General features: G+C 37.2%; 1 protein-coding gene across 1 annotated transcript in view; it reads left to right on the forward strand.

Annotated features, from left to right (window-relative positions):
* Positions 1 to 26,208, forward strand: part of LRP1B (LDL receptor related protein 1B) — a 1,835,261-nt gene that overhangs the window by 609,751 nt on the left and 1,199,302 nt on the right. Inside the window, exons 4-5 of the mRNA XM_055574440.1 lie at positions 14,867 to 14,986; positions 19,642 to 19,770. Coding sequence (XP_055430415.1) covers positions 14,867 to 14,986; positions 19,642 to 19,770 — 249 coding nt within the window. The remainder of the gene's footprint in view (positions 1 to 14,866; positions 14,987 to 19,641; positions 19,771 to 26,208) is intronic.

Consider the following 26,208-nt stretch of genomic DNA (forward strand, 5'->3'; position numbering starts at 1 on the left):
TAGATATTCACCAAAGATATGATTGGCAAATAGGCACATGGAAAGATGTTTAATATCATTAGTCATTAGGAAATGCAAATTAAAACCACAATTAAGTACCATTACATATCTATCAGTGTCTAAAGAAATTAAAATAAAAGTCTGATAATAAGTGCTGGGTAGAAGCCTAGAGAACCCCGTGGACAGAGGAGCCTGGTGGGCTGCTGTCCATACGGTAACACAGAGTCGGACATGACTGAAGTGACTTAGCATGCATGCATGCATTGGAGAAGGAAATGGCAACCCACTCCAGTATTCTTGCCTGGAGAATCCCAGGGACAGAGGAGCCTGGTGGGCTGCCATCTATAGGGTCAAACAGAGTCAGACACGACTGAAGAGATTTAGCAGCAGCAGCATAGAGTTTTGCCAAGAAAATGCAATGGTCATAGCAAACATCCTCTTTCAACAACACAAGAGAAGACTCTACACATGGACATCACCAAATGGTCAACACCAAAATCAGACTGATTATGTTCTTTGCAGCCAAAGATGGAGAAGCTCTATACAGTCAACAAAAACAAGACCGGGAGCTGACTGTGGCTCAGATCATCAACTCCTTATTACCAAATTCAGACTTAAATTGAAGAAAGTAGGGAAAATCACTAGACCATTCAGATATGACCTAAATCTAATCCTTTATGATTATACAGTGGACGTGGGAAATAGATTTAATGGACTAGATCTGATAGATAGAGTGCCTGATGAACTATGGAATGAGGTTCATGACATTGTACAGGAGACAGGGATCAAGACCATCCCCATGGAAAAGAAATGCAAAAAAGCAAAATGGCTGTCTGGGGAGGCCTTACAAATAGCTGTGAAAAGAAGAGAAGACAAAAGCAAAGGAGAAAAGGAAAGATATAAGCATCTGAGCAGAGTTCCAAAGAATAGCAAGAAGAAATAAGAAAGCCTTCCTCAGCCATCAATGCAAAGAAATACAGGAAAACAACAGAATGAGAAAGACTAGGGATCTCTTCAAGAAAATTAGAGATACCAAGGGAACATTTCATGCAAAGATGGGCTCAATAAAGGACAGAAATGGTATGGACCTAACAGAAGCAGAAGATATTAAGAAGAGGTGTCAAGAATACACAGAAGAACTGTACAAAAAAGATCTTCACAACCCAGATAATCATGATGGTGTGATCACGGACCTAGAGCCAGACATCCTGGAATGTGAAGTCAAGTGGGCCTTAGAAAGCATCACTATGAACAAAGCTAGTGGAGGTGATGGAATTCCAGTTGAGCTATTCCAAATCCTGGAAGATGATGCTGTGAAAGTGCTGCACTCAATATGCCAGCAAATTTGGAAAACTCAGCAGTGGCCACAGGACTGGAAAAGGTCAGTTTTCATTCCAATCCCAAAGAAAGGCAATGCCAAAGAATGCTCAAACTACTGCACAATTGCACTCATCTCACATTCTAGTAAAGTGATGCTCAAAATTCATGAGAAACGCTGGGCTGGAAGAAGCACAAGCTGGAATCAAGATTGCTGGCAGAAATATCAATAACCTCAAATATGCAGATGACACCACCCTTATGGCAGAAAGTGAAGAGGAACTAAAAAGCCTCTTGATGAAAGTGAAAGTGGAGAGTGAAAAAGTTGGCTTAAAGCTCAACAGTCAGAAAACGAAGATCATGGCATCTGGTCCCAACACTTCATGGGAAATAGGTGGGGAAACAGTGGAAACAGTGTCAGACTTCATTTTTTTTTGGGCTCCAAAATCACTGCAGATGGTGATTGCAGCCATGAAATTCAAAGATGCTTACTCCTTGGAAGGAAATTTATGACCAACCTAGATAGCTTATTCAAAAGCAGAGACATTACTTTGCCAACAAAGGTCCATCTAGTCAAGGCTATTGTTTTTCCTGTGGTCATGTATGGATGTGAGAGTTGGACTGTGAAGAAGGCTGAGCGCTGAAAAATTGATGCTTTTGAACTGTGTTGTTGGAGAAGACTCTTGAGAGTCCCTTGGACTGCAAGGAGATCCAACCAGTCCATTCTGAAGGAGATCAGCCCTGGGATTTCTTTGGAGGGAATGATGCTAAAGCTGAAACTCCAGTACTTTGGCCACCTTATACGAAGAGCTGACTCATTGGAAAAGACTGATGCTGGGAGAGATTGGGGGCAGGAGAAGAAGGGGACGACAGAGGATGAGATGGCTGGATGGCATCACTGACTCGATGGACGTGAGTCTGAGTGAACTCTGGGAGTTTGTGATGGACAGGGAGGCCTTGCGTGCTGCGATTCATGGGGTTGCAAAGAGTCAGACACGACTGAGCAACTGAACTGAACTGCAGCAGAAGCCCAAGTAGCTGGAAGACTCATATATTTATTTCGGGGATGCAAAGCAATACAGCCACTTTAGAAACTTTTTTGATAGTTTTTTATGTAAAGTGAAACATCCTTTTACTATCTTATATAAATATCTTTTTACTAAGCCAGCCACACCATTTACCAAAAGAAGTGATATATATTTACACAAAAATTAAATATTATAGCAACTTTATTCTTAAGTAACCAAAACGTGAAACATCTCAAATGTCCATCATGTGAAATGGATATATTAAATAAGGTACATTCCTACAGTGGAATGTGAAAATCACTTGCATTTTTGTGACCCCATGAAATATGAGTCCATGGAATTCTCTTTACTGCTTGCTTGAAGCTCAGCTGGTAAAGAATCCTCCTGGAATGCAGGAGACCCTGGTTCAATCCCTGGGTCAGGAAGATCCCCTGGAGAAGGGAAAGGCTCCCTACTCCAATATTCTGGCCTGGAGAATTCCATGGACTATATAGTCCATGGGTTGCAAAAAATCAGACAAGACTGAGTGACTTTCACTTTCATTCAGCAATAAAGAAGAGAGAATTACCAATAAAATAACATGGATGAATCTCAAATATATTATGCTCAGTAAAGATGCTACAGACTGGATGATTCCATTTATATTTCATGCTGGAGAAAGCACAACTTTTGAGACAGAAAATAGAGCAACTATTGCCAAACTCTGGCATTGGAGAAATGAGCAGACTGCAGAAGAATATAGAAAAAAAATGGGAATAATGGTCCTGTTCTATATTTTAATAATGGGATTGGTTACAGAACTATATGCACTTGTCAAAACTCACAGATCTGTACACTAAAATGAATGAGTTTTACTATTTGTAAATTGTTGCTTGGTTGCTAAGTCATGTCTCTTTTGCAATCCCATGGACTGTAGCCCACCAGGCTTCTCTGACCATGGGATTTCCCAGTCAAGAATACTGGAGCGGGTGGCCATTTCCTTCTCCAGGGATCTTCCCAACCCAGGGATTGAACCCATGTTTCCTGCATCGTGGGGTGGATTCTTACTACTCAACCACAGGAAGCACATGTAAATTATACCATAACACATATGGAACAAAAAACTTTAAAAAGAATTGCCATACAAGCAGCTCATGCAGCTCAATACCAGAAAAATAAATGACCAAATCAAAAAATGGGCAAAAGAACTAAATAGACATTTCTCCACAGAAGACATATAGATGGCTAACAGATACATGAAAAAATGCTCAGTGTTACTCATTATCAGAGAAATACAAGTCAAAACCTCAATGAGGTACCATCTCACGCCAGTCAGAATGGCTGCTATCTAAGTCTACAAACAGTAAATGCTGGAAAGGGTGCAGAGAAAAGGGAACCCTCTTACACTGTTGGTGGGAATGCAAACTTGTACAGCCACTATGGAGAACAGTGTGGAGATTCCTTAAAAAACTGGAAATAGAACTGCCATATGACCCAGCAATTCCACTGCTGGGTGTATACACTGAGGAAACCAGAACTGAAAGAGACACATGTACCCCAATAATCACTGCAGCACTGTTTACAATAGCTGGGACATGGAGCAACCTTGATGTCCATCAGCAGATGAATGGATAAGAAAGCTGTGGTACATATACACAATGGAGTATTACTCAGCCATTAAAAAGAATACATTTTAATCAGTTCTAATGAGGTGGATGAAACTGGAGCCTATACAGAGTGAAGTAAGTCAGAAAGAAAAACACCAATACACTATATTAACACATATATATGGAATTTAGAAAGATGGTAATGATGACCCTATATGCGAGACAGTGAAAGAGGCACAGGTGTAGAGAATAGACTTCTGGTGGGAGAAGGCAAGGGTGGGATGATTTGAGAGAATAGCATTGAAACATGTATATTAGCATATGTGAAATGGGTCACCAGTCCAGGTTTGATGCATGAGACAGGACACTCAGGGCCAGTGCACTGGGACAACACTGAGGAGTGGCATGGGGAGGGAGATGGGAAGGGGGTTCAGGATGGGGGACACATGTACACCCATGGCTGATTCATGTCAATGTATGCCAAAACCACTACAATATTGTAAAGTAATTAGCCTTCAATTAAAGTAAATTAATTAAAAAAAAGAATTGCCATAATGTCATATCTTTCTATATGGGAATAGACTGAAAACTTGAAACCAAGACAGTAAGCTTGTACTAGGCAAAAAACTCTGAAGAAATCGACCATAGCAGTCATAAGCAGTAGCCTAATCTCTGTAAACCAGCTCAAACTTCATTTTACCAGGATAAGGAAACAGGGGTTAGAGGTTGAATGATATGACACAAATTATCACCATTCTGTATATGTCAGGCATTTGTCCTGCTGACAAGAGGGACTGTCTGGTATGATAAGTAGCTGGGTCAACTTTTAAATTTCCAAGTACAAAAGTGAGTGAAATATGGATTTTATAAAAGTACTACATGGGGAAAGAAATTATTTCTCATTACCATGATTATCATTGTGAGTTAAAAGGCATTTTTGTATAAGCTAAATTCTAGAAAAACTTGATTACTAAAGTTGAGAATGAAGTTTTACTCCATTTTATAAAATAATATCTCAGATGGCTTATATGTTGAAAAATGCCTATACTTTTTGTATCCAAAGAGTTTATAAAAGTTGTCATTATATGTTCAGGAAGGAACATATAACCTAGAAGTACACAAACCTAGCTCTGTTCTAACTATCCCACAAAGTCCAATGCATGATCAATGTGTATTGTTTGATTATAGTTCATAAAGGCAGTCAGCATAATCCATTGATGATATGGTGGCTACACGTACAGGTTTGGACATAGTGGTTCTCTGGTTTATAGGTATTTACATAAACAAAACAAATGAGGGAAGAAATCTCTAAAAGTAATAACTTGCTGACATCTGCTTACCAACTTCTAATAACCTTTCTCTACTGATACTTTTACGTGGAGGCAGGTTAGCAAAATTTATTTGTATGGGTTTCCAAAATCATAAACGTGTGTACATTTGTGGAAATGTGATCTAAATCCCAGTGCTGTTAAAAAGCTCAAAAATAGACTATGCAGACTAGCATAAGTATTTGGTAAAAATTGCATGTCTGGATTGTTGATTGGTTGATGCTTATGTAGCAAATTAGATTTGGTATACATTGTTTCAGAGAATAATATTCATATCTTACAGAAACCAGTTAGGCAGTATAGAAAAATTATTGTTTTCCGCAGTGTTTCTTTGTGAGTTGGAGACTTTTCATTCAGGGAACAATTTCAGAAGCATTTACAAAAAAATTTTTGAAAAGATCTCTAGAAGATACCAAAAGATACAGAAGTGATTTAGGGGCAAACTAGTACTATTTTATGTGACACCAAAAATAAAAGAGCAAAAGAGAAAAATCTATCTATTGTAAAATGAAACATTGTTCCAAAATTCTTGAAAAATATAGAAATTATGGCAAGAATTTTGATGACAGGTATTCTGCTGTACTGAATAGATGATTATGCTTGAGTGGTAAAATGATAATAAAAATAATAACGATAATTTAAAGAGTTCCTATGAGGCAGGCTATATTTTAAGAATTGTCCTCATTTAAGCTTCACAACACCCTATGAGGTAGTTTCTATTATTTTTTTCCATGTTAAATATAAGAAAAAACAAGTATAGAGAGCTTATGTCATTTGCCCATTACCATTGTATTATGTAACAACCCTGCTAACTCAGACATTTAATGCAACAAAAATCCAAATTGTCACTGATACCACAATCCAGTTGGGTTATCAGTAGATGCTTCCCATGTGTACTGTTTTAAGTTTTGGATCTCTGCCATCCCAGGGTCCTACCAGTTTTCTACTGGATTCTCTGAATCCATAGGGTTGACAAGTCAAGAGACAGTAAAAAAAATTGTCAAAATCCTTTAAGGCCCAGGTTAGGAAGTGGCACAAACTAATTTTGTACATATTACATCATTTAGAAACCAGGTATATGGTTCCAACCTAACAACAAGTCAACTAGGAAATCTCATCTTTTTATTTGTCCAGAAGGAGAGAAACAGGATTGGTTAACATTAGGTATTATTTTCCACAATGTGTGCTCTATTGCTCAGTTGTGTCTGACTCTACATGACTCATGTAGCCCACCAGGCTTGTCTGTCCCTAGGATTTCTCAGGCAAGAATACTAAAGTGGGTTGCCATTTCCTCCTCCACAGGCTTCCTGACCCAGGGATTGAACACTCATCTCTTGCATCTCCTGCATTAGCAGGTGGATTCTTTACCACTTATCACCTCCTAGGGCACCATATTTGCCATACTAGCATAGCCTGAAATTAGTTAAACCAAGGTTAGAGCTTCAGTCCTTTGACTCCAGAGTCCAAAGCTATGTATGTGATATGATACCACACACAGAAGAAAAGAAAAAGAATAGTAAAAAGATATGAGATTTAGTATAAATTGTCTATCCTTCTATATTCCTCTTACTTTTTATTAGTAATACAAATTCAGAAGTCTATTTCTTGAATCTATTTTTAAGTTAAAGAGTAATAGTAGCATTGGTATATATACAGTACCATGTGTCAAATAGATAGCAGGAAGCTTCTGTATAGTAGAAGGAGCTCCATGTAGTGCTCTGTGATGACCTAGATGGGTAGGCTGAGGGGAATGGAAGCAGGCTCAAGAGAAAGGGGACATATGTATACATACAGCTAATTCACCTCATTTACAGCAGAAACTAACACAGCATTATGAAGTAACTATGCTCCGATTAAAAAAATAATAATGGATTAGAAGCTTATATACTCAAGGCTACCTACTAATTGTCAAGTGTTAATTTGTATTTTATACAGAAAATATACTCATATTTTATAATATTCTCCTATACAGTTTTGAAAAAAACACAAAAACATTTCCTTAAGTCACAGAATATGTGTGTCCTTGTTGGGGAGTCCTCATTATTTGCATTGGATTGAATTTCTATATAGTACCCCTCTCATTTAATTAAAAAGATACTTTTCTTTTATGGTAATACTGGGGAACAGAGATAAGATACCATGTTTCCATATCTGTGTTCTGATTTGCATGTTTCATTCATTTAGATACTACTGATCTTTCTACTTGAGTCTAAGATTCAAACCAATGATAATCTTGCATGAACCAATAACTATGCTTCATTTGAAGCACTATGAAGATTGATGATCCAAGCACAAAATTTCTGTTCTACTCAAATAAGCTTTCTAACAAAATTAATCTGATGCACTTTTAATTATGTACATAATCATTACAGTGTTGAATGTAATTAAGCATAAATGGTAAGCAGTTCAAATAGATAGCATTACAATAATTAGTATTGCTTTCACAGAGCCAAGCCAAATATTAAATTTTAGTTTTTCATATTGTTAGCTCTTCATAGTTCTTCACAATCTGTTAGAATAGTCAATATTTACCATTTCATCTGATATAAAACACTGCTTAATTGTTTCCCTAGCATCATTCTATACATACAGAAGTTCTCATGCAGGAAAATTTCAATAAACAAAAAGCTAAGCTGTCCTTGTCTCCTTTGCTATTTTTAACCATCAGACTCCCACCTAATACTCAAAAGCATGTTTGAGGTTTGATCTTTCATAAGCATTTAACCCATTTTCTCTTATTTCTCCTCAGTTCTCCCCATCACTCTGTCATCATGTTGGTAACCTTGTAGCATGTATTGTCCTCTTCATACTTTAGGGGTTTCAAGAATGGAGAGAACAAAAAGATGGAAATAATAGTCTATGGATGTTTTACTTTGGAATGAAATAGGGTAAAGAAAGAGTTGAGCTAAATCAGATCAGATCAGTTGCTCAGTCGTGTCCGACTCTTTGCGACCCCATGAATCTCAGCACGCTAGGCCTCCCTGTCCATCACCACCTCCCGGAGTTCACTCAGACTCACGTCCATCGAGTCAGTGATGCCATCCAGCCATCTCATCCTCTGTCATCCCCTTCTCCTCTTGCCCCCAATCCCTCCTAGCATCAGTCTTTTCCAATGAGTCAACTCTTCGCATGAGGTGGCCAAAGTACTGGAGTTTCAGCTTCAGCCTCAGTCCTTCCAAAGAAATCCCAGGGCTGATCTCCTTTAGAATGGATTGGTTGGATCTCCTTGCAGTCCAAATGACTCTCAAGAGTCTTCTCCAACACCACAGTTCAAAAGCATCAATTCTTTGGCACTCGGCTTTCTTTATAGTCCAACTCTCACATCCATACATGACTACTGGAAAAACCATAGTTTGGACTAGACGGACCTTTGTTGGCAAGGTACTGTCTCTGCTTTTTAATATGCTGTCTAGGTTGGTCACAATATTTCTTCCAAGGAGCAAGCATCTTTGAATTTCATGGCTGCAATCACCATCTGCAGTGATTTTGGAGCCCAAAAAGATAAAGTCTGTCACTGATTCCACTGTTTCCCCATCTATTTGCCATGAAGTGATGGGACCGGATGCCATGATCTTAGTTTTCTGAATGTGTGCTTTAAGCCAACTTTTTCACTCTCCTCTTTCACGTTCATCAAGAGGCTCTATAATTCTTCACTTTCTGCCATAAGGGTGAAGTCATCTGCATATCTGAGATTACTGATATTTCTCCCGGCAATCTTGATTCCAGTTTGTGCTTCATCCAGCCTACATTTCTCATGATGTATATGTACATACATACACACACACACACACATATATATATATACACATGTGCACATACATATATATATCCAAGTGTATGTCTCAAAAAAATTGTTTATTGATCTAATTCCATGGACTGTTCTTCTTCTTTAGGTTTTATGAATCATTCTAGTTCCTTCATCTATATATTTAATTCTCACTCTTCTTCTTTGACACATAAAAATTTGCCTTTCACATGTAAAAATTTTCTAGGCTTGATTTATATCATAAATATTCTTTTTTTAAAGGGATGGTTATTTTCTCTTTGGACTTCAGTTACCAATTATAGCTTGTGACTTCTAACTTTCTATTTCTAGTTCAGACTTTTCTTCTTAGACTCAAATTCTCAAGTCTCCCCTAGAGTATTTTTGTCAACATTTTAAACCAAACAGTCAAAAGCAAACTTGGTGTTTCTCCTTAACTTCCAGTCCGTCTGATATTCTTAATTCACTTTATTAGTGCTATTAACTCAGTGTTATTATGCCTTCACCAAGTTTTTGGCCACCCACTTGTCTAAAAATTCATACTCTCAATTTCTAGCCTTTTAGCTAGCTTTTTTTTTTTTCTTCACTGGATCTTTTACTCATCTTTCTCCTACTCTCAAACAATACAAGTTAGGGTACTATCACTTCTGCCTCAACTATTGCTGCTTCCCACTATTGAAACAGAAAATTCTACTTAATCTAAGAATTAATCTCATTCTATACTACTACTAATAATGGTTCCTGTCCCATTCCCTTCCACATCAAATATTATGTTTTAGGCGTACAGGCTTATTTATCATTATATTTATCTCTTATATGCCTTTATTAAAAAAAAGAACATATTCTCATTTTGTCTACTTTATCTGGAGTACATGCTCATAATTTTGTCTACTGAATTCATCTTTTAAATTTTAGTTTAAATTTCACTTCTTTCACAACCTGTTTTTCCAGATGCCCACCTCCATTTCCTATATTCTATTCTTTCCAGTTACTGTCACTTGTATTTTTATTTAGAATATGTGTTGTTCTGCTGTGAATCATAGTTGTTTTTTACATTGTTGTGCTTTTTTTCTAACCCAACTCACTTTGACACTCATGTTGTAAGTCATTTTTGTCTAAAGCAGTTTTGCATCTGTGAAACCCAAGCTGATGTCCTTAGCATTGAAAAGATGTTTCTTGTTGAACTAAAAGAAGCATATGTAGTAAAGGCAATTTTAGACCGATTCCACCAAAATCAAACCAGATTTGACAACTCAATCACCTAACTTAAAGATGCAAATTAACTATCTTCAGAACATAGTTTAATTTAATGGATTAGAAAGGACATCTGAGAGTGTTAATTCTCATCCTCAAGTTAAGCTATTGGTTCATTCATCCTACACAAATTATGAAACACTTCTTACATCTAGCACACTACTGAACCTAGAATGAAAAAAAAAAAAAAAAACAAGCAAACATGGTTTCAACTATCACCAAATCGTACAGTTATTTTGAGAGCATTCAGTTCAGTTCAGTTACTCAGTCGTGTCCAACTCTTTGTGACACCATGAACTGCAACACGCCAGGCCTCCCTGTCCATTCCCAACTCCCAGAGTTCACCCAAACCCATGTCCATTGAGTCTGTGATGCCATCCAACCATCTCATCCTCTGTCCTCCCCTTTACCTCCTGCCCTCAGTCTTTCCCAGCATCAGGGTCTTTTCCAATGAGTCAGCTCTTCCCATCAGGTGGTCAAAGTACTGGAGTTTCAGCTTCAGCATCACTCCTTCCAATGAATATTCGGGACTGATCTCCTTTAGGATGGACTGTTTGGATCTCCTTGCAGTCCAAGGAACTCTCAAGAGTCTTCTCCAACACCACAGTTCAAAAGCATCAATTCTTTGGTACTCAGCTTTCTTTATAGGCCAACTCTCACATCCATACATGACCACTGGAAAAACCATAGCCTTGACTAGATAGACCTATGTCGATAGAGTAATGTCTCTGCATTTCAAAATGCTGCCTAGGTTGGTTATAACTTTCCTTCCAAGGAGTAAGCGTCTTTTAATTTCATGGCTGCAATCACCATCTACAGTGATTTTGGAGCCCAAAAAGATAAAGTCTGTCACTATTTCCAATGTTTCCCCATCTTTTTGCCATGAAGTGAAGGGACCGGATGTCATGATCTTAGTTTTCTGAATGTTGAGCTTTAAGCCAACATTTTCACTCTCCTCTTTCACCTTCATCAAGAGGCTCTTTAGTTCTTCTTCACTTTCTGCCATAAGGGTGGTGTCATCTGCATATCTGAGGTTATTGATATTCCTCCTGGCAATCTTGCTTCCAGCCTGTGCTTCTTCCAACCCAGTGTTTCTTATGATGTACTCTGAATATAAGTTGAAAAAGAAGGGTGACATACAGCCTAGACATACTGCTTTTCCTGCTTGGAACCAGTCTGTTGTTCCATGTCCAGTAACTGTTGCTTCCTGACCTGCATACAGGTTTCTCAAGAGGTAGTTCAGGTGGTCTGGTATTCCCGTTTCTTCCAGAATTTTCCACAGTTTATTGTGATCCACACAGTCAAAGGCTTTGGCATAGTCAATAAAGCAGAAATAGATGTTTGTTTTTCTGGAACTCTCTTGCTTTTTTGATGATCCAGCAGATATTGGCAATTTGATCTCTGGTTCCTCTGCCTTTTCTAAAACCAGCTTGAACATCTGGAAGCTCAAAGTTCACATATTGCTGAAGCCTGGCTTAAAGAATTTTAAGTATTACTTTACTAGCGTGTGAGATGAGTGTAATTGTGTGGTAGTTTCAGCATTCTTTAGCACTGCCTTTCTTTGGGATTTGAAAACATAGTCTGTTTATAGTCAACTTGATCTTGATTTGAATTTTTGAATACCATCACCATCATATATTTACTGTATAATGTTAAATTAGTTATCAACCATAAGTTTCCTCATCTGAAACTTTTAAATTACAATAATATCTATATTTTTGACTTTATAGGGTTTCAAAGAGATTTTGTGTTTTAAAAAACTTGATATATGTGTGTGTGTATGTATATACATGTATATATTTAAATTTATAATTTATAGCTGTAGATGCTGGTGGAGGAAACCAAAATATAAATAACTACCATGCAAAACAAAAATGTCATAATTTCTAAAGATCCATTTATTCTATGGGTTTCCTTGGTAGCTCAGATGGTAAAGAATCTATCTGCCATGTGGGAGACCTGGGTTTGATCACTGAGATGAGAAGATCCCATGGAGAAGGGAATGACTACCCACTTCACTATTCTTTCCTGGAAAATCTCCATGGACAGAGGAGCCTGGCAGGCTACTGTCCATGTGGTCACAAAGAGTTGGACACAACTGAGCAGCTAAGCACAACACATTCAGTCTGTATTTTTATTAATAACATTTTGCAGACCAAATGACTGGTCTTTGCATATTATGCAAATGTGAATGTTTATATTAGCATATAGTTAGCATTGACCCCAATTTCAAACCTAAAAATCAGATGTAATTGATTCATGTATTGGTTGAATTTATATAAAGGAAGCAGAAATTGTTCCAGGTATCTCAAAGGAATACCAGCTTCCCTTGTGGCTCAGCTGGTAAAGAATCCACCTGCAATGTTGGAGACCTAGGTTTGATCCCTGGGTTGGGACGATCCCCTGGAGAAAGAAAAGGATACCCACTCCTTTCTCTGGCCTGGATGATTCCATGGACTGTGAAGTCCATGGGGTCGCAAAGAGTTGGACACAACTGAGTGACTTTCACTTTTTCTTTCATCTCAAAGGTAAATAGATTTGAAGTCTCAATTGTAATCATAGCAATGAAAATCACTAAAGAGGGTACAAGTTAAAGCTTCCAAGTTGTGGGATTGGAGTATGTTCCAGTTAGAGGGGAAGCTATGATAACTGATGAATTTACTAGTAGCATATTGTTAGGCAAGAGAAAAAGAACCAGGTTTCTACCCCAGAGTACTTCAGCCTTAAGAAGTTGAGAGGAAAATGTGGAACTGTAAAAAAAGAAGCTGTGAAATAGGAAAACCAGGACCTGGAAGCAAAGTGATGACTGTGTATCAGGAAGGAGTAGTTAACAGTGTGAAGTGCTGCTCATAGGTCAAGTAAGTTGAGGATTGAGAAAAGGCCATTGTTCATATTAACATTAAGGTCATCGGAGACTTATGTATGAGCAGTCTCTAGAGCAATGGAGATAAAAGCTTGATGGAGTGGGCCTAAGATTGAAACAAAGAGGAAGGAGAGGCAGTGAGTATGGATTATTTTGTAAATTTTTATTATAAAGTGGAACAGAGAAATTGGGCAACAGTGACGAGTAGAGGAAGTGAGATCAAGCTTTTTTTGTTTTTAATAAAATTATGTTTGATGCTGAAAATGAGAATACAAAGGTCAGAAAACAGTCTGTAAAGGGATATAGCAAATATTAATATTTTAGATTTGGGAGGCCAATGACTCAACTAAGCCAACTGGTTTAGCTCTGTTTGTAAAAGCAGACATAGGCAATGTGTAAACAAATGACTGTGATTATGTTCCAGTGAAATTTAATTGACAAAAAGAGATGGAGGCTTTAGTTTGATCTAATACAAATTTTTAAAAATGATTAAGAGAGGAAATTGAGAAAGACTGAACTGATCCCTGAGTAAGTGAAAGGGGCAGGGATTTGTGCACAGGAATTATGGTTGGAGCTTTAATTATGAGTTGAACCAGATTTGAAAAGCAAGAAAGACAATGTGAAGCATATATCTGTGGAAATTTTCTGTTGATAGCTTCGATTTTCTCAGGAAAATAGCAAACAAGATCATCATTTGCAGGTGACTGTTAAGAAGGAGCTTTAAATTTTTAAGAAGTGATGCTGCATAACATAATTGTATAAAAGTTGAAAAGCAATGGGACTAATACTTTAGATAATTAATTTTTAGTAAAATAGCAAATTTTCAGGTTTGAATGTTCTAGCTATTCTTTTACACATTGGGGTTTTCATGTATTTTTATCAAAATTTATAATATTTCTGAAACACCAGCTAAGTCTGTGGCAGATATTTATTTTGAATCATTAAAACCTTTATTTTTCCTCCTATTAGGGAAAAGAAATTGCCACAATCCATTAATATCCCTATTTTCAGACACCACAGTCAGTCATATATTCTATCCAAATACTTTTTCTAGTTTAGCAAACTTATTGATGTTAGAAATTATTTGTGCAATGAACATGTCTGTCAGTTCATCTCTGTTTCATGCATTTATCATATTGAATCATAATTTGCTCTGAGGTTTTGTTAACTTTGGTTTCAGTGACATATTTTTTTCTGAAAAGGTTTAGATATAATGAAATATATTATGTCCAGTGTTTAATATTTTGCCACCAATGAAAGATAAATTATTGAAATGGAATATACTCACATTGATTGCTCTGAAGGTTATACATGGATTACTAAATCAAAGCAAGGCCACAAAAGATAGAAAATCAATGAATATATCAGATAGGAAAGGCATAAATGGTGAAATCAACCACTGAGTTGACATTTTTCCTCTTGAAATAATTTAATTTACCAGAATTTGAAAGGATTTGTGACTTTGAACATATGTAATAAGAGAGAAAGTGAAAGACTGAACAGATTGATCTGAAATTTTATTGACAGTACTTCGAACAAATGCAATCCAGAATATTTTGGGGGGAATCAATATTGTTTGTTTTGTAAACCAGTATAGAAACTTTCTAGGAAATCTATCAAAGCTTTATTATTACAGTATACACTGTGTAAATATTAACATTTAAATTTAAATAGTATACATGTGTGCATAGTTATAAAGACATAATATCTTTGTTTTTCCTCCACAGAACTGTTGCCCAATTGCCAGCAGTTGAATTGTCAGCATAAATGTGCTATGGTCAGAAATAGTACAGTGTGCTACTGTGAGGATGGATTTGAAATAAAAGAAGATGGAAGAAGTTGTAAAGGTAACTATGACATGTTATTCTATTAAGTTTTATTTTAACAGAGTCTTAGCAGAAATTTGATAAAATATCTTTGCACACTTACCATGTGTTCCACATAGTATTTATGTTCACTTTTTTGTTTGTTTTTTGAGAGTTAAAAGTTGGCTCTTCCCTCAAAACCACATATATAAACATTAGATAAGCCTTTATAAAGTCAATTTTCTTTTTTTTTTTTAATTTGAGGTATGGTTGATTAAAATATTGTACAAATTTCTGCTATACAGCAAAGTGACTCAGTTATACACATATATAGATTATTTTATACATTCTTTTCCATTATGGTTTATCATAGGATCTTGAACATATTTCCCTATGCTATACAGCAGGACCTTTTTGTTTATCCATTCTAAATGTAATACTTTGCATCTACCAACCCCAAACTCCCTCCCAGTCCATCTGTTTCCCTTTGCCCCTCTCCCTTAGCAACCACAAATCTATTCTTTATGTGTGTGAGTGTGTTTCAGTTTTCTAGATAAGTTCATTTTTGCCATATTTTAGATTCCTCATACAATGATATAAATTTTCAATTCATATTGCAGTAATGTCAAACATTGGACATATCAACATGGGGTATGTTTTAGTCACTAAAACTTTGAATTTAATTATTTTAACCTTCTCAATATTTTATACCTGTTACATAGTTGCCGTGTAATAATCTGTTATTAACCAATTTAGGTTAATAATAATAATCTTGTAATGTTCTTTCAACTTTCCCATTAGAATTCTGGTGACTGGTGTTTGACCATTAGCAATAATAATGAAATAAGGAAATCAGTCCTGAATATTCATTGGAAGGACTGATGCTGAAGCTGAAGCTTCAATACTTTGTCCATCTGATATGAAGAACTGACTCATTAGAAAAGACCGTGATGTTGGGAAAGACTGAAATCAGGAGAAGGGGACAATGGAGGATGAGATGGTTGGATGGCATCACCAACTCGATGGACATGAGTTTGAGCAAGCTCTGGGAGTTGGTGATGGACAGGGAAGCCTGGGGTGCTACAGTCCAAGGGGTTGCAAAGAGTTGGACATGACTGAGCGACTGAACTGAATAATAATTAACATCAAATATTTATATATTTAATGTTTTAATTTTTGCCTTCATGAATGTTGTACACCAAATGTTTAGTTCCTAAAATGACTCTACTCAGACATATTGAACTATTTTAGGTTATTTCTCCATTCTAAAGAGCTCTATTATATTTATATATTTACGTATGTGTATGTGTGTGTGTGTATCCACAATATAAAAACTTCTATGGTATACAAAATCTATATAAGGAAAACATGGAATATAGAATCTATGTATAAAATTGAAGAATATCTAGATTGTCAGCAACACTTATAAAAAGAATATTTTCCAAAGAAATTGGTGCTTTGCTCTTTACTTTAAACCTCTGCTTTAATATTTTAACTTTTACCTTAAAAACATAATCTTAAAATTAGAAAAATCCTCAGAGAATATTTTTTAAACTCCTAGTGACAAGATGAGAACAGACCCAGAAAAATTAAGTGATTTACTTAAGTCTGCACCTCTTTTTAGTAAAATACTTTGGAACTAAAATGCAGATCTCCAGAGCCCAGGTATTCTTATCTTAGAGGCTGATTGCTTTGTAATGTACATCAGACTTAGTTTCTCAATTTAAATGTTCCTTAACTACTCAGGAATTTTTTCTTTTGCTTTTCCTTAGTAAACTCCTTTCTTTGATTGGGGTCAGAGGATGGGATTGAGAGTTCTATCCTCTGATCACTTTTTTGGTCTTTCTGATGGCCCGTCCCATTCTGAGATTATCTAATGGTCCCACCCTGAGTTACCTCATTAGTTTAGATTTGAGAGTATTTCAGAAGGCCTCATTATAATTACTGGAGAAGGCAATGGCACCCCACTCCAGTACTCTTGCCTGCAAAATCCCATGGATGGGGGAGCCTGGTGGGCTGCCATCTATGGGGTCGCACAGAGTCGTACATGACTGAAGTGACTTAGCAGAAGCAGCAGCATTATAATTACAAAACCTACTTTGTATAACTCAGAAAATTACAAGGTTTAGAAACTCTGCCAGAAACTGAGAACAAAGACCAAATAGATATTCTTATTATACCCAGGCAGTTTAATCTACTCTTCAGAGGAGGTTCATGGATTTCTCTTTCTTGCCTGCCTTTTTAATATTGGTATCCTTCAGGATTTTTCTATACCCATTTTCTGACTTACCCTTTCTCTATGTGGGATCAAGTCTCTGCTATTTTTTAGATCTATTATCCATATGCTATTGATTCTCTGAAACTCCAAGACCAATCACACCTTGTATTATTTACTGGTCCCATATTTCCAACTACTTATTAACATTTACTGGAGAAGGCAATGGCACCCCACTCCAGTACTCTTGCCTGGAAAATCCCATGGACAGAGGAGCCTGGTAGGCTGCAATCCATGGGGTCGCTAAGAGTCCGACTCGACTGAGCGACTTCACTTTCAGTTTTCACTTTCATGCCCTGGAGAAGGAAATGGCAACCCACTCCAGTGTTCTTGCCTGGAGAATCCCAGGGACAGGGGAGCCTGGTGGGCTGCCGTCTATGGGGTCACACAGAGTAGGACACGACTGAAGTGACTTAGCATAGCATAGCATAGCGTAGCATTAACATTTATTCAAGGATACTCTGCAGACGTCTCAAATTAAACACATCCAAATCAAATTTAGTATTTCCTCCCATGATATACTCTAAAGTGTGTGAGTGCATGCTCAGTTATGTCTGTCTCTTTGCTATCCCATGGACAGTAACCTGCCAGGCTCCTCTGTCCATGAAATTCTCTGAGTAAGAATATTGGAGTGGGTTTCCATTTCCTTCTCCAGGGGATCTTCCCAAACCAGGGATTGGACCTGAGTCTCCTACACTGGCAGGTGGATTTTTTACTCTGAGCAACCAGAGAAACCATGGTATACCCTAAGGGGGATATCAAATCTATATTTCTTATAAATTAAACCATCATTCACTTCCAACATATCCAATCTAGTCTTCACATGTTGTCTTTTTTATTTCTTAAAACATTTGAGTCTATTCCCTCTTCTCCATTGTTACTGCCACTATAGTTCAAACTATTATGACTTCTAAACACAATTTGTTATATGAAATTAGCACATAGGTAATTTTCTAGGATTCTTTCTCTATATTCATTAATCCATTTTTCATATGATTTTATTTAGTTTTAAATTACAAAGTAGATCATAAAACTCCTATAATTAATGTTTCACCAATGCCTATATGGTTATAGCACTTTAGCATGCAAATAACTTCATTATCTCATCCCCAGACTGTTTTCCCAATATTGTGTGAAGTTGCTCAGTCATATCCGACTCTTTGCGAGCCCGTGGACTGTAGCTCACCAGGCTCCTCTGTCCATGGGATTCTCCAGGCAAGAATACTGGAGTGGGTTGCCATTTCCTTCTCCAGGGGATCTTCCCAACCCAGGGATGGAACCCAGGTCTCCTGCATTGCAGGCAAACACTTTATCCTCTGAGCCACCAGGGAAGCCTTTACCCTTATTCCACTTGACTACTTACAATGTTTGAAATCCCTACTGTGTCATCCCAATGATTTTCACATGCTGTGTTGTTTAACTGCAATACCTCCTTCCATCTGATCCATTTTTATTTAGTCTGAGGAAATCTAAATCATCCTTTAATCTCAGCTCAGTATGAAGCCTTCACTTAACATCCTCCCTTCAATTCCAAGAAGGTTCATTTACCTCTCTCTGTTTCTATCATAACTAGAATGCCTTTGTTATAAGGAAATGCATAGAAATGAGATTCTTATTTCACTAGACTTGTTTCAACATTTGAAACCATGTTTTATCAGTTTTAGTTTCTTAAGGGATTAGTATAGTGCTTGGTACACAGGACAGACTGAATACACATTTGTCTAAATTATTAACTGACAGATTTTTTTTTTTTAATTTGTCTGGTTGGTGAACAGTCATTAAGTATCTGCTGCTTATAGAGGTTTGGACAAGTGCTAGAGGAAAAAAGTATTGGGAGTGTAAGGAGTAAAGAAATAGGAGGAGGGCCATAGATATTAAAATAAAAAAAATAAGATAAAATTTTTCTTTTTGATGAATATTTAAGTTTCCTCCTTTTGATTTAGTGAGGGTAGTTTGCATATCTTGGCCCAGAACTTCCATTTAATGTGTTCATTGAAAATTGTGTTTCCAGACTAGTTCTTTGTTAAAATACTGAAAAAAACAGATTTATAAACAGTAGAACTCTTGAGCAAATATTCATCAGAGTGCATGTAATGCTTTTGCACAAATAGCCAAGGACTTTTAGCCTGGCCATCAAAAATGCAAATAAATTTTCCTGTAAAGTAAACGACTTTATTTTAAGCTTGATCTTGTCTGTAACTCTTAAAATAATAATGAATTTTATGTTCAGATTTTGTGGTTTTGAAAGATATGTTGGAGTTGGCTCTTTCTTAAAAAAACAAAACAATACAAAAATAGCCTATTTCCAAAGTTTGGGGGAAAAAAAAAAATATATATATATATATATATATATATATTCTTCAGGGGGAATAAAGTGCCCAACAATAAATCTCCTTAGAAATGATGCCAATTTTCCTTTTAGATCAAGATGAATGTGCTATTTATGGTACATGCAGCCAGTCCTGCGTAAATACATATGGATCCTATGCTTGCAGTTGTGTGGAGGGCTACATAATGCAGCCAGACAATAGATCCTGCAAAGCCAAAAATGGTAAGTTATCTATTTTTTTTTGTCCTTCCAGAATTCATTTCCTGTTGTAGTTCCTTTTCATTAGAAATGTCATAAAGCAATATGACTTTGAAGAAATAGATCTTTCTTTCATTTTAATTCACTGATCCATACTTACAAATTCAGAGCAGTTCTTTTAGTTGTTACTGATCACTACAAAACTCCTTGCATTACAGGAAGTTTATAATGAACAAAAAAAACCTGTTCAAAGGAAATGGGTTAATTGATTTGAATTACCCCTGTCTCTCCTGGACTATATGATAGATTCCTAAACGGTTTATGTGGTTTACTGCTTCCTTCTAAAATTCATGTATCACATAATAAAGTTATCTGCTAAAATATAAACCAGACCACACCATTATTTTGCTTAAACTCACCCAATAATTTCACTTATGTTGAGAATAAAACCCAACTTCCCATAGGACCTCTAAAGGCTAATGATCTGGTACCATTTAATTTTCATCTCATCTCCTACTACTTCTCCTTTTATCATGCACCAGACAGCCTAGTTTCCTTCTCCTTCAGCCATTCTCTCTTTCCTTGAGGTCTTTTCATTTGCCGTTTGATCTGCCTACAATGCTTTCCCTAAGATAGTCACATTCTTATCATTCAAGTCTTAGCTAAAATGTCAACACTCAGAATGACCTCTGACCATTCTATTTAAGGGTGTGTACTCTCTCCAACACTATCTTATTTTCAACTGTACTAATTTATTCATACCTATTTTATAACAGTATGACTTTTCAGTTTTATTTTCTTTATAGCACTACCATTTGAAATGAACTTATTTATGTACTTGTTTATCATTGGGTTTACCCAGAACAATATAAGCATTATGAGAGTACAGAACTTGTCAATTTTGTTTGCTGTTACTTAATCAGTTCTGAAAATTGCCTGGAACATGTCAGTATTCAGTGTGTATTTATGGAAGGAAGGGAGGAAGGAAGAAAGGAAAAAGAACTAATTGTTCTTTCTAGTTAAGATTACTAAAACGAATGTTGTCCTCTTAAGTGTTTTTATTTCATGTTTCAAAACTGCCTTCCCTTTATCTTTTACATGCATATAAAGCCTACGTTTTCTACACAGTGTTCAGTCTAAGTAAACCCTAAGTATTGTTGGTTTGCTAATGAGGTATTCTGGTGATGATAGGATAACACTATTTGTGTGTGTGTGTGTATGTGTGTGTGTGTGTGTGTGTGTGTATGTGTGCATGAAATGAATTAGCTTGGAGACAATATACGAAAATATTATACATGGTATTCTATCTGGCATCTTCTAACTTCCTCCAAATTAGGTTTCATTTCATGCATTTTCAAATTATGATGTTTTGATAAATTAATCAATGTCCCCCTACTCCCTTTTATTAGCAACTGGGAAATTAGACATGGGTTCCCTTTCCTGAAACTAAATTGAGCAAAGCATTGGATTTGCTCTGCAAACTATTGCTGCTTTCCTTTGCATCATAACCTCATGTTGCAATTTCAACTATTTCTCTGAAATAGTATGCTTAATGATTTACAAAACATATTTGTACAGAAAATTACCAAGAAAGGAACTCTTTTACTTCTTAGTTTATTTCTTTCAATTGCTGACTTGGTTTATGAGGCCCTATTTATTTTCAGGTGTAATCCTCCAGAAAAAATAGGTCAAGTTATATGTTACTCTTTTTTCCCACCACTGAGAGTTCTGATTTAATATATTGACAGAAGAAAGAAGTAGAAGACTTTTTTGTTTATTGATCCACTCAATATTGCTGTGAATACACAGGGAATGTTGTGTAATAAACCCTATTCAAAGAAGGACTTTCTCTCTTTTACATGGACTGGTTTCTGACAAAAAGAAATGTAACCAAAGAGGGCTGACACATGATATTAATTATGCATCAAGGATATTTGATGACTCTACCATTGATGATGGAATATATAAATGCCTTCACTTCTAAGTGGTTGGCTTGATGATAATATTGGAATATATAATTAGAACAATACACAGTTTTCATGGGAATGTTCCTGTGGTTTGTAATTGGGGAAGAATGAGTAATATTGTAAATGAGCACAAGTCTATAACATATACTGACTAGTTCTAAAGGTCACATGAATATTTAAACAATGCATTTGTATAATTAAAAATAAAGGCAAGGATGGGATGATTTGAGAGAATAGCATTGAAACATGTATATTACCATATGTGAAATAGATCACCAGTCCAAATTCAATGCATGAAACAGGGCACTCAAAGCCGGTGCACTGGGACAAGCCTGAGGGATAGGGTGGGGAGGGAAGAGTGTAGGGGTTTCAGAATGGGGGACACATGTACACCCATGGCTGATTCATGGCAATGTATGGCAAACCCCACTAAATGCAGTAAAGTAATTCACCTGCAATTAAAATAAATTAATTAATAAAAAAATCAAACCCAAAGACTACAGTAGGCAGCTAGAATTGCACATAAAAGGAAAGTTCTGCAAAGGCCTTACTAGATAACAGAAGGGAAAGCAAAAGGTCTGAGGATAAGTAGCCCTTTATGTGAAGGCAGAGTGGCAGAGTCAGTAGGTTGGGAAGCTGCTATTAAGGCGGTTAACTAGCTTAGCACAAAATAAAATCACAATCGCTCCCCAACTAGTCACCCAGAAATCTTCCTGTGGAACATTATTTTCAATGTAATATTTGATAGTAATAAGGAAAATTAAGTTAATTGTTTGTCCCTCTTTTGCAATATAATGACCAAATCCAAGTAAAATTCAAGATCCTTTTTAAGAAATGCTTCTAATAGGAAAGGACATTTTAGTCTGTGTGGCAGATGGAAGAAAAGATTAATAAGAGGCAGGAGGCCTTTTCATACCTGATAATCCATGCAGTACAGACAAAACCTTTTCTACACTTAGTAAGACTGACCTGATTACTGCAATATAGAATCAAGTGTTTCAAAGCTGAAAAAAACTTCAAAGGTAACCTAGTCCAAGTATCTGTGTGATATCAAAATAGGTAATTTCCAAAGGAAGAAAGTCTGCAATCTATGTTAAAAAATAATTAACTATGCATACTTGATATTACTAGGTAGGAGAAGGCATGCTAGAATGTGAATGTCATAATGAATTGTTCATACCTTTAGAATGGGACAAACATTAAAAACTAGTAACTGTCAGGCATCTATAGGTATCCAGTAATACATCCTGTATATTTTTTATATTTTCTGAAATCAATTCTAATAATGACATCAACTCTGAACATGAAATGTTTTTATTTGTTCATTCTGTTTTCTTTTTTAAAATTTAACTTTCTTTTAACTTAGGCTGATTTTATTGTAAAATTATGTGTTAAATATGGGTCCCCCTGATTGATTGTGGGCCCATGCTAAACCTATGAGAGTAAAAATAATAGTTAAGGGTGTTTAATTTATGAACTACTGGCAATTTTGAATGAAATGATAAGTTCAGTCTCCTCTAACTGTACTTTTTAATGTCCTCACCACTTGCTAAAGGCAAGTACTTACCTCAGGGCTTTACTGATTGCACGAAAGTAGCAGAGAAATATAGAGCACTAAATAATTCTGTGTTCATCAGGGGAGAGGCACTGCCTTAAATGGTGCCAGTGAGAGAAAGAGCATACTTCTTTGCCATAGTGGAACCAGAGTAGAGAGAGAAGCGAGCCCATTAAATAACCTTGGGGTTCTGTTACAACTTATACTTTGGTATTCACTGATTTGGGTGAGGGTAAGGAGAGACTTTTTAGGCAGGGACTCTTAGTTGTTGCTCAGATAGTAAAGACTCTGCCCACAATGCAGGAGACCAGAGTTGATCCCTGGGTCGGGAACAACCCCTAGAGAAGGAAATGGACACCAAGTCCAGTATTATTCCCTGAAAAATTCCATGGACAGAGGAGTCTGGTGGGCTACCATCCATGGGGTTGCAAAGAGTAGGACACAACTGAGCAACTAACACTTAGTTGTAAGAAAGACAAATTATAATTCCTCTATAAACCATAGGAGCACACCTCCAAACAGTGTTAGAAATTGTTTCCATAGCACTTGCTTTCTTCAAATCCCTTAGGATTATACAGTGGAATGACAAATAGATTCAAGGGATTAGATCTGATAGACAGAGTGCATGAAGAACTGTGGGTGGAGGTTCCTGACATTGTACAGGATTCAGGGATCAAGACCATCCCCCCCCAAAAAAAAATGTAAAAAGGCCAAAAGATTGTCTGAGGAAGCCTTACAAATATCTGTAAATAGAAGAGAAGAGAAAGGCAAGGAGAAAAGGAAAGATATACCCATTTGAATGCAGAGTTCCAAAGAATAGCAAAGAGAAATAAGAAAGTCTTCCTCAGTTATCAGTGAAAAGAATTAGAGGAAAACAAGAGAATGGGAAAGTCTAGAGATCTCATCAAGAAAATTAAAGATACCAAGAGAACATTTCATTCGAAGATGGGCACACTAAAGGACAGAAATTGTATGGCCCTAAATGGATTGCAAGGAGATCCAACCAGTCTATTCTAAAGGAGATCAGTCCTGGGATTTCTTTGGAAGGAATGATGCTAAAGCTGAAACTCCAGTACTTTAGCCACTTCATGTGAAGAGCTGACTCATTGGAAAAGACTCTGATGCTGGGAGGGATTGGAGTCAGGAGGAAAAGGGGATGACAGAGGATGAGATGGCTGGATGGCATCACCGACTCGATGGACGTGAAGTTGAGTGAACTCCGGGAGTTGGTGATGCACAGGGAGGCCTGGCGTGCTATGATTCATGGGGTTGCAAAGAGTCGGACAGGACTGAGCAACTGAACTGAACTGAACTGAACAGAAACAGAAGATATTAACAAGAGGTGGCAAGAATACACAGAAGAACTATACAAAAAGATCTTCATGATATAGATAATCATGATGGTGTGATCACTCACCTAGAGCCAGACATCCTGGAATGCGAGGAGAAGTGGCCTTATGCTGGGAGCCGGCATATTGCATATTGAGTGAGGATCTGTAATAGCTCAACTGGAATTCTATCACTGCCGGGAGCCAGTGTGAGGCACTCCGCCCATGACAAAGGTCATGAGGAAGGAGGCTCGGCATACGCAAAGGCGGGATCGAGCCTCAGGAGTCCCCCTGGAAATTCTCGAGCATCTACCCCCAAAACCAGAGTCTGCCTACTTTCTGCTTTGTGCTTTCACCTACACCTCTGACTTTACGGGGGGCTGTCCCCCACTACCTCTCTCTGAAAAAAGAGTTAGCTCACAGCTCCAGTTAATAATTCCTGGATGTGACAGTGTTTCAACCTACAAACTCCTTTGGAAATCCTCTAGCCTGCCTGAATGGGTTTTTCCGGCCACATGTGATTGTTCAGAGCCTCCCAACTGTGAGAGGCAGGAGATGTTCTAAACTGCCTAAACACAGATTCCTTTGAGTAGTTAAAAGATTGATTAGAAAATGTATTGGTGAAGGGTTTTTCACTTGTTGGGCCAATGTTTGCTGCTAAGTCTCCATACTCCTTACCTACTGTGTCCTTGGCAGTATATTGATTGATATAATGGGTGTATAGAAATGTAAAATGCCGCTTTGTCCAATGCTTTTTGGAAGGCTGGCGCCTGACTTTGGAATAATCACCTTTAGAGAAAGATAAGTTTCTTAAAATGTTAACAGGCCTCCGGGCCAGAAGATGATGTCAATCACCTGAACTTTTGCATATGATAAGTTTGCAGGAAGAAAGCCTGGCTTGCTGCATGACTCTACCCCTTCCCCCATTATCCTCTATGCATACCTTAAGGTATAAAAACTACTTTGGAAAATAAAGTGCGGGCCTTGTTCACTGAAACTTGGTCTCCCCATGTCATTCTTCCCTTTAACTTCCGGCTGAGCGTCCATCTGGAGCGCGGATGTCCTCTGCGACCATTTATTTGCCTGGGCTTCTAAGACCCACTCGTGAAGGTGTCTAAGGTGGGGCACCTTCCGCTATTCGAGAGGGCGCCTGCGGCCTCCGTGGTCAGAGCTAACCTGGTGTCACGGGTTATATTGATTTTCCGCGTAAACCAAGCCACTCAGCTTCTTTTCTCCACTGAATTTTCCTACTGAGCTATCCTTATTCTATTACTCTTTGTATCCTTAATTAAAGTGTAATTAAGCAGTTATTCCCTGACCCTCGCCTAGCCGTCTCTCCTTCGAATACCCTGGATCAGCCGGGGCTGGTCCCCGGCAGCCTTAGGAAGCATCACTACGAACAAAGCTAGTGGAGGTGACGGAATTCCAGTTGAGCTATTTCAAATCCTAAAAGATGATGTTGTGAAAGTGTTGCACTCAATATGTCAGGAAATTTGGAAAACTCAGCAGTGGTCACAGGACTGGAAAAGGTCAGCTTCCATTCCAATCTCAAAGAAAAGCAATGCCAAAGAATGCTTAAACTACTTCACAATTGCATGTCACATGCTAGTAA

This window comes from Bubalus kerabau, chromosome 3, assembly GCF_029407905.1.
Source record: "Bubalus kerabau isolate K-KA32 ecotype Philippines breed swamp buffalo chromosome 3, PCC_UOA_SB_1v2, whole genome shotgun sequence".
NCBI lineage: Eukaryota > Metazoa > Chordata > Mammalia > Artiodactyla > Bovidae > Bubalus > Bubalus kerabau.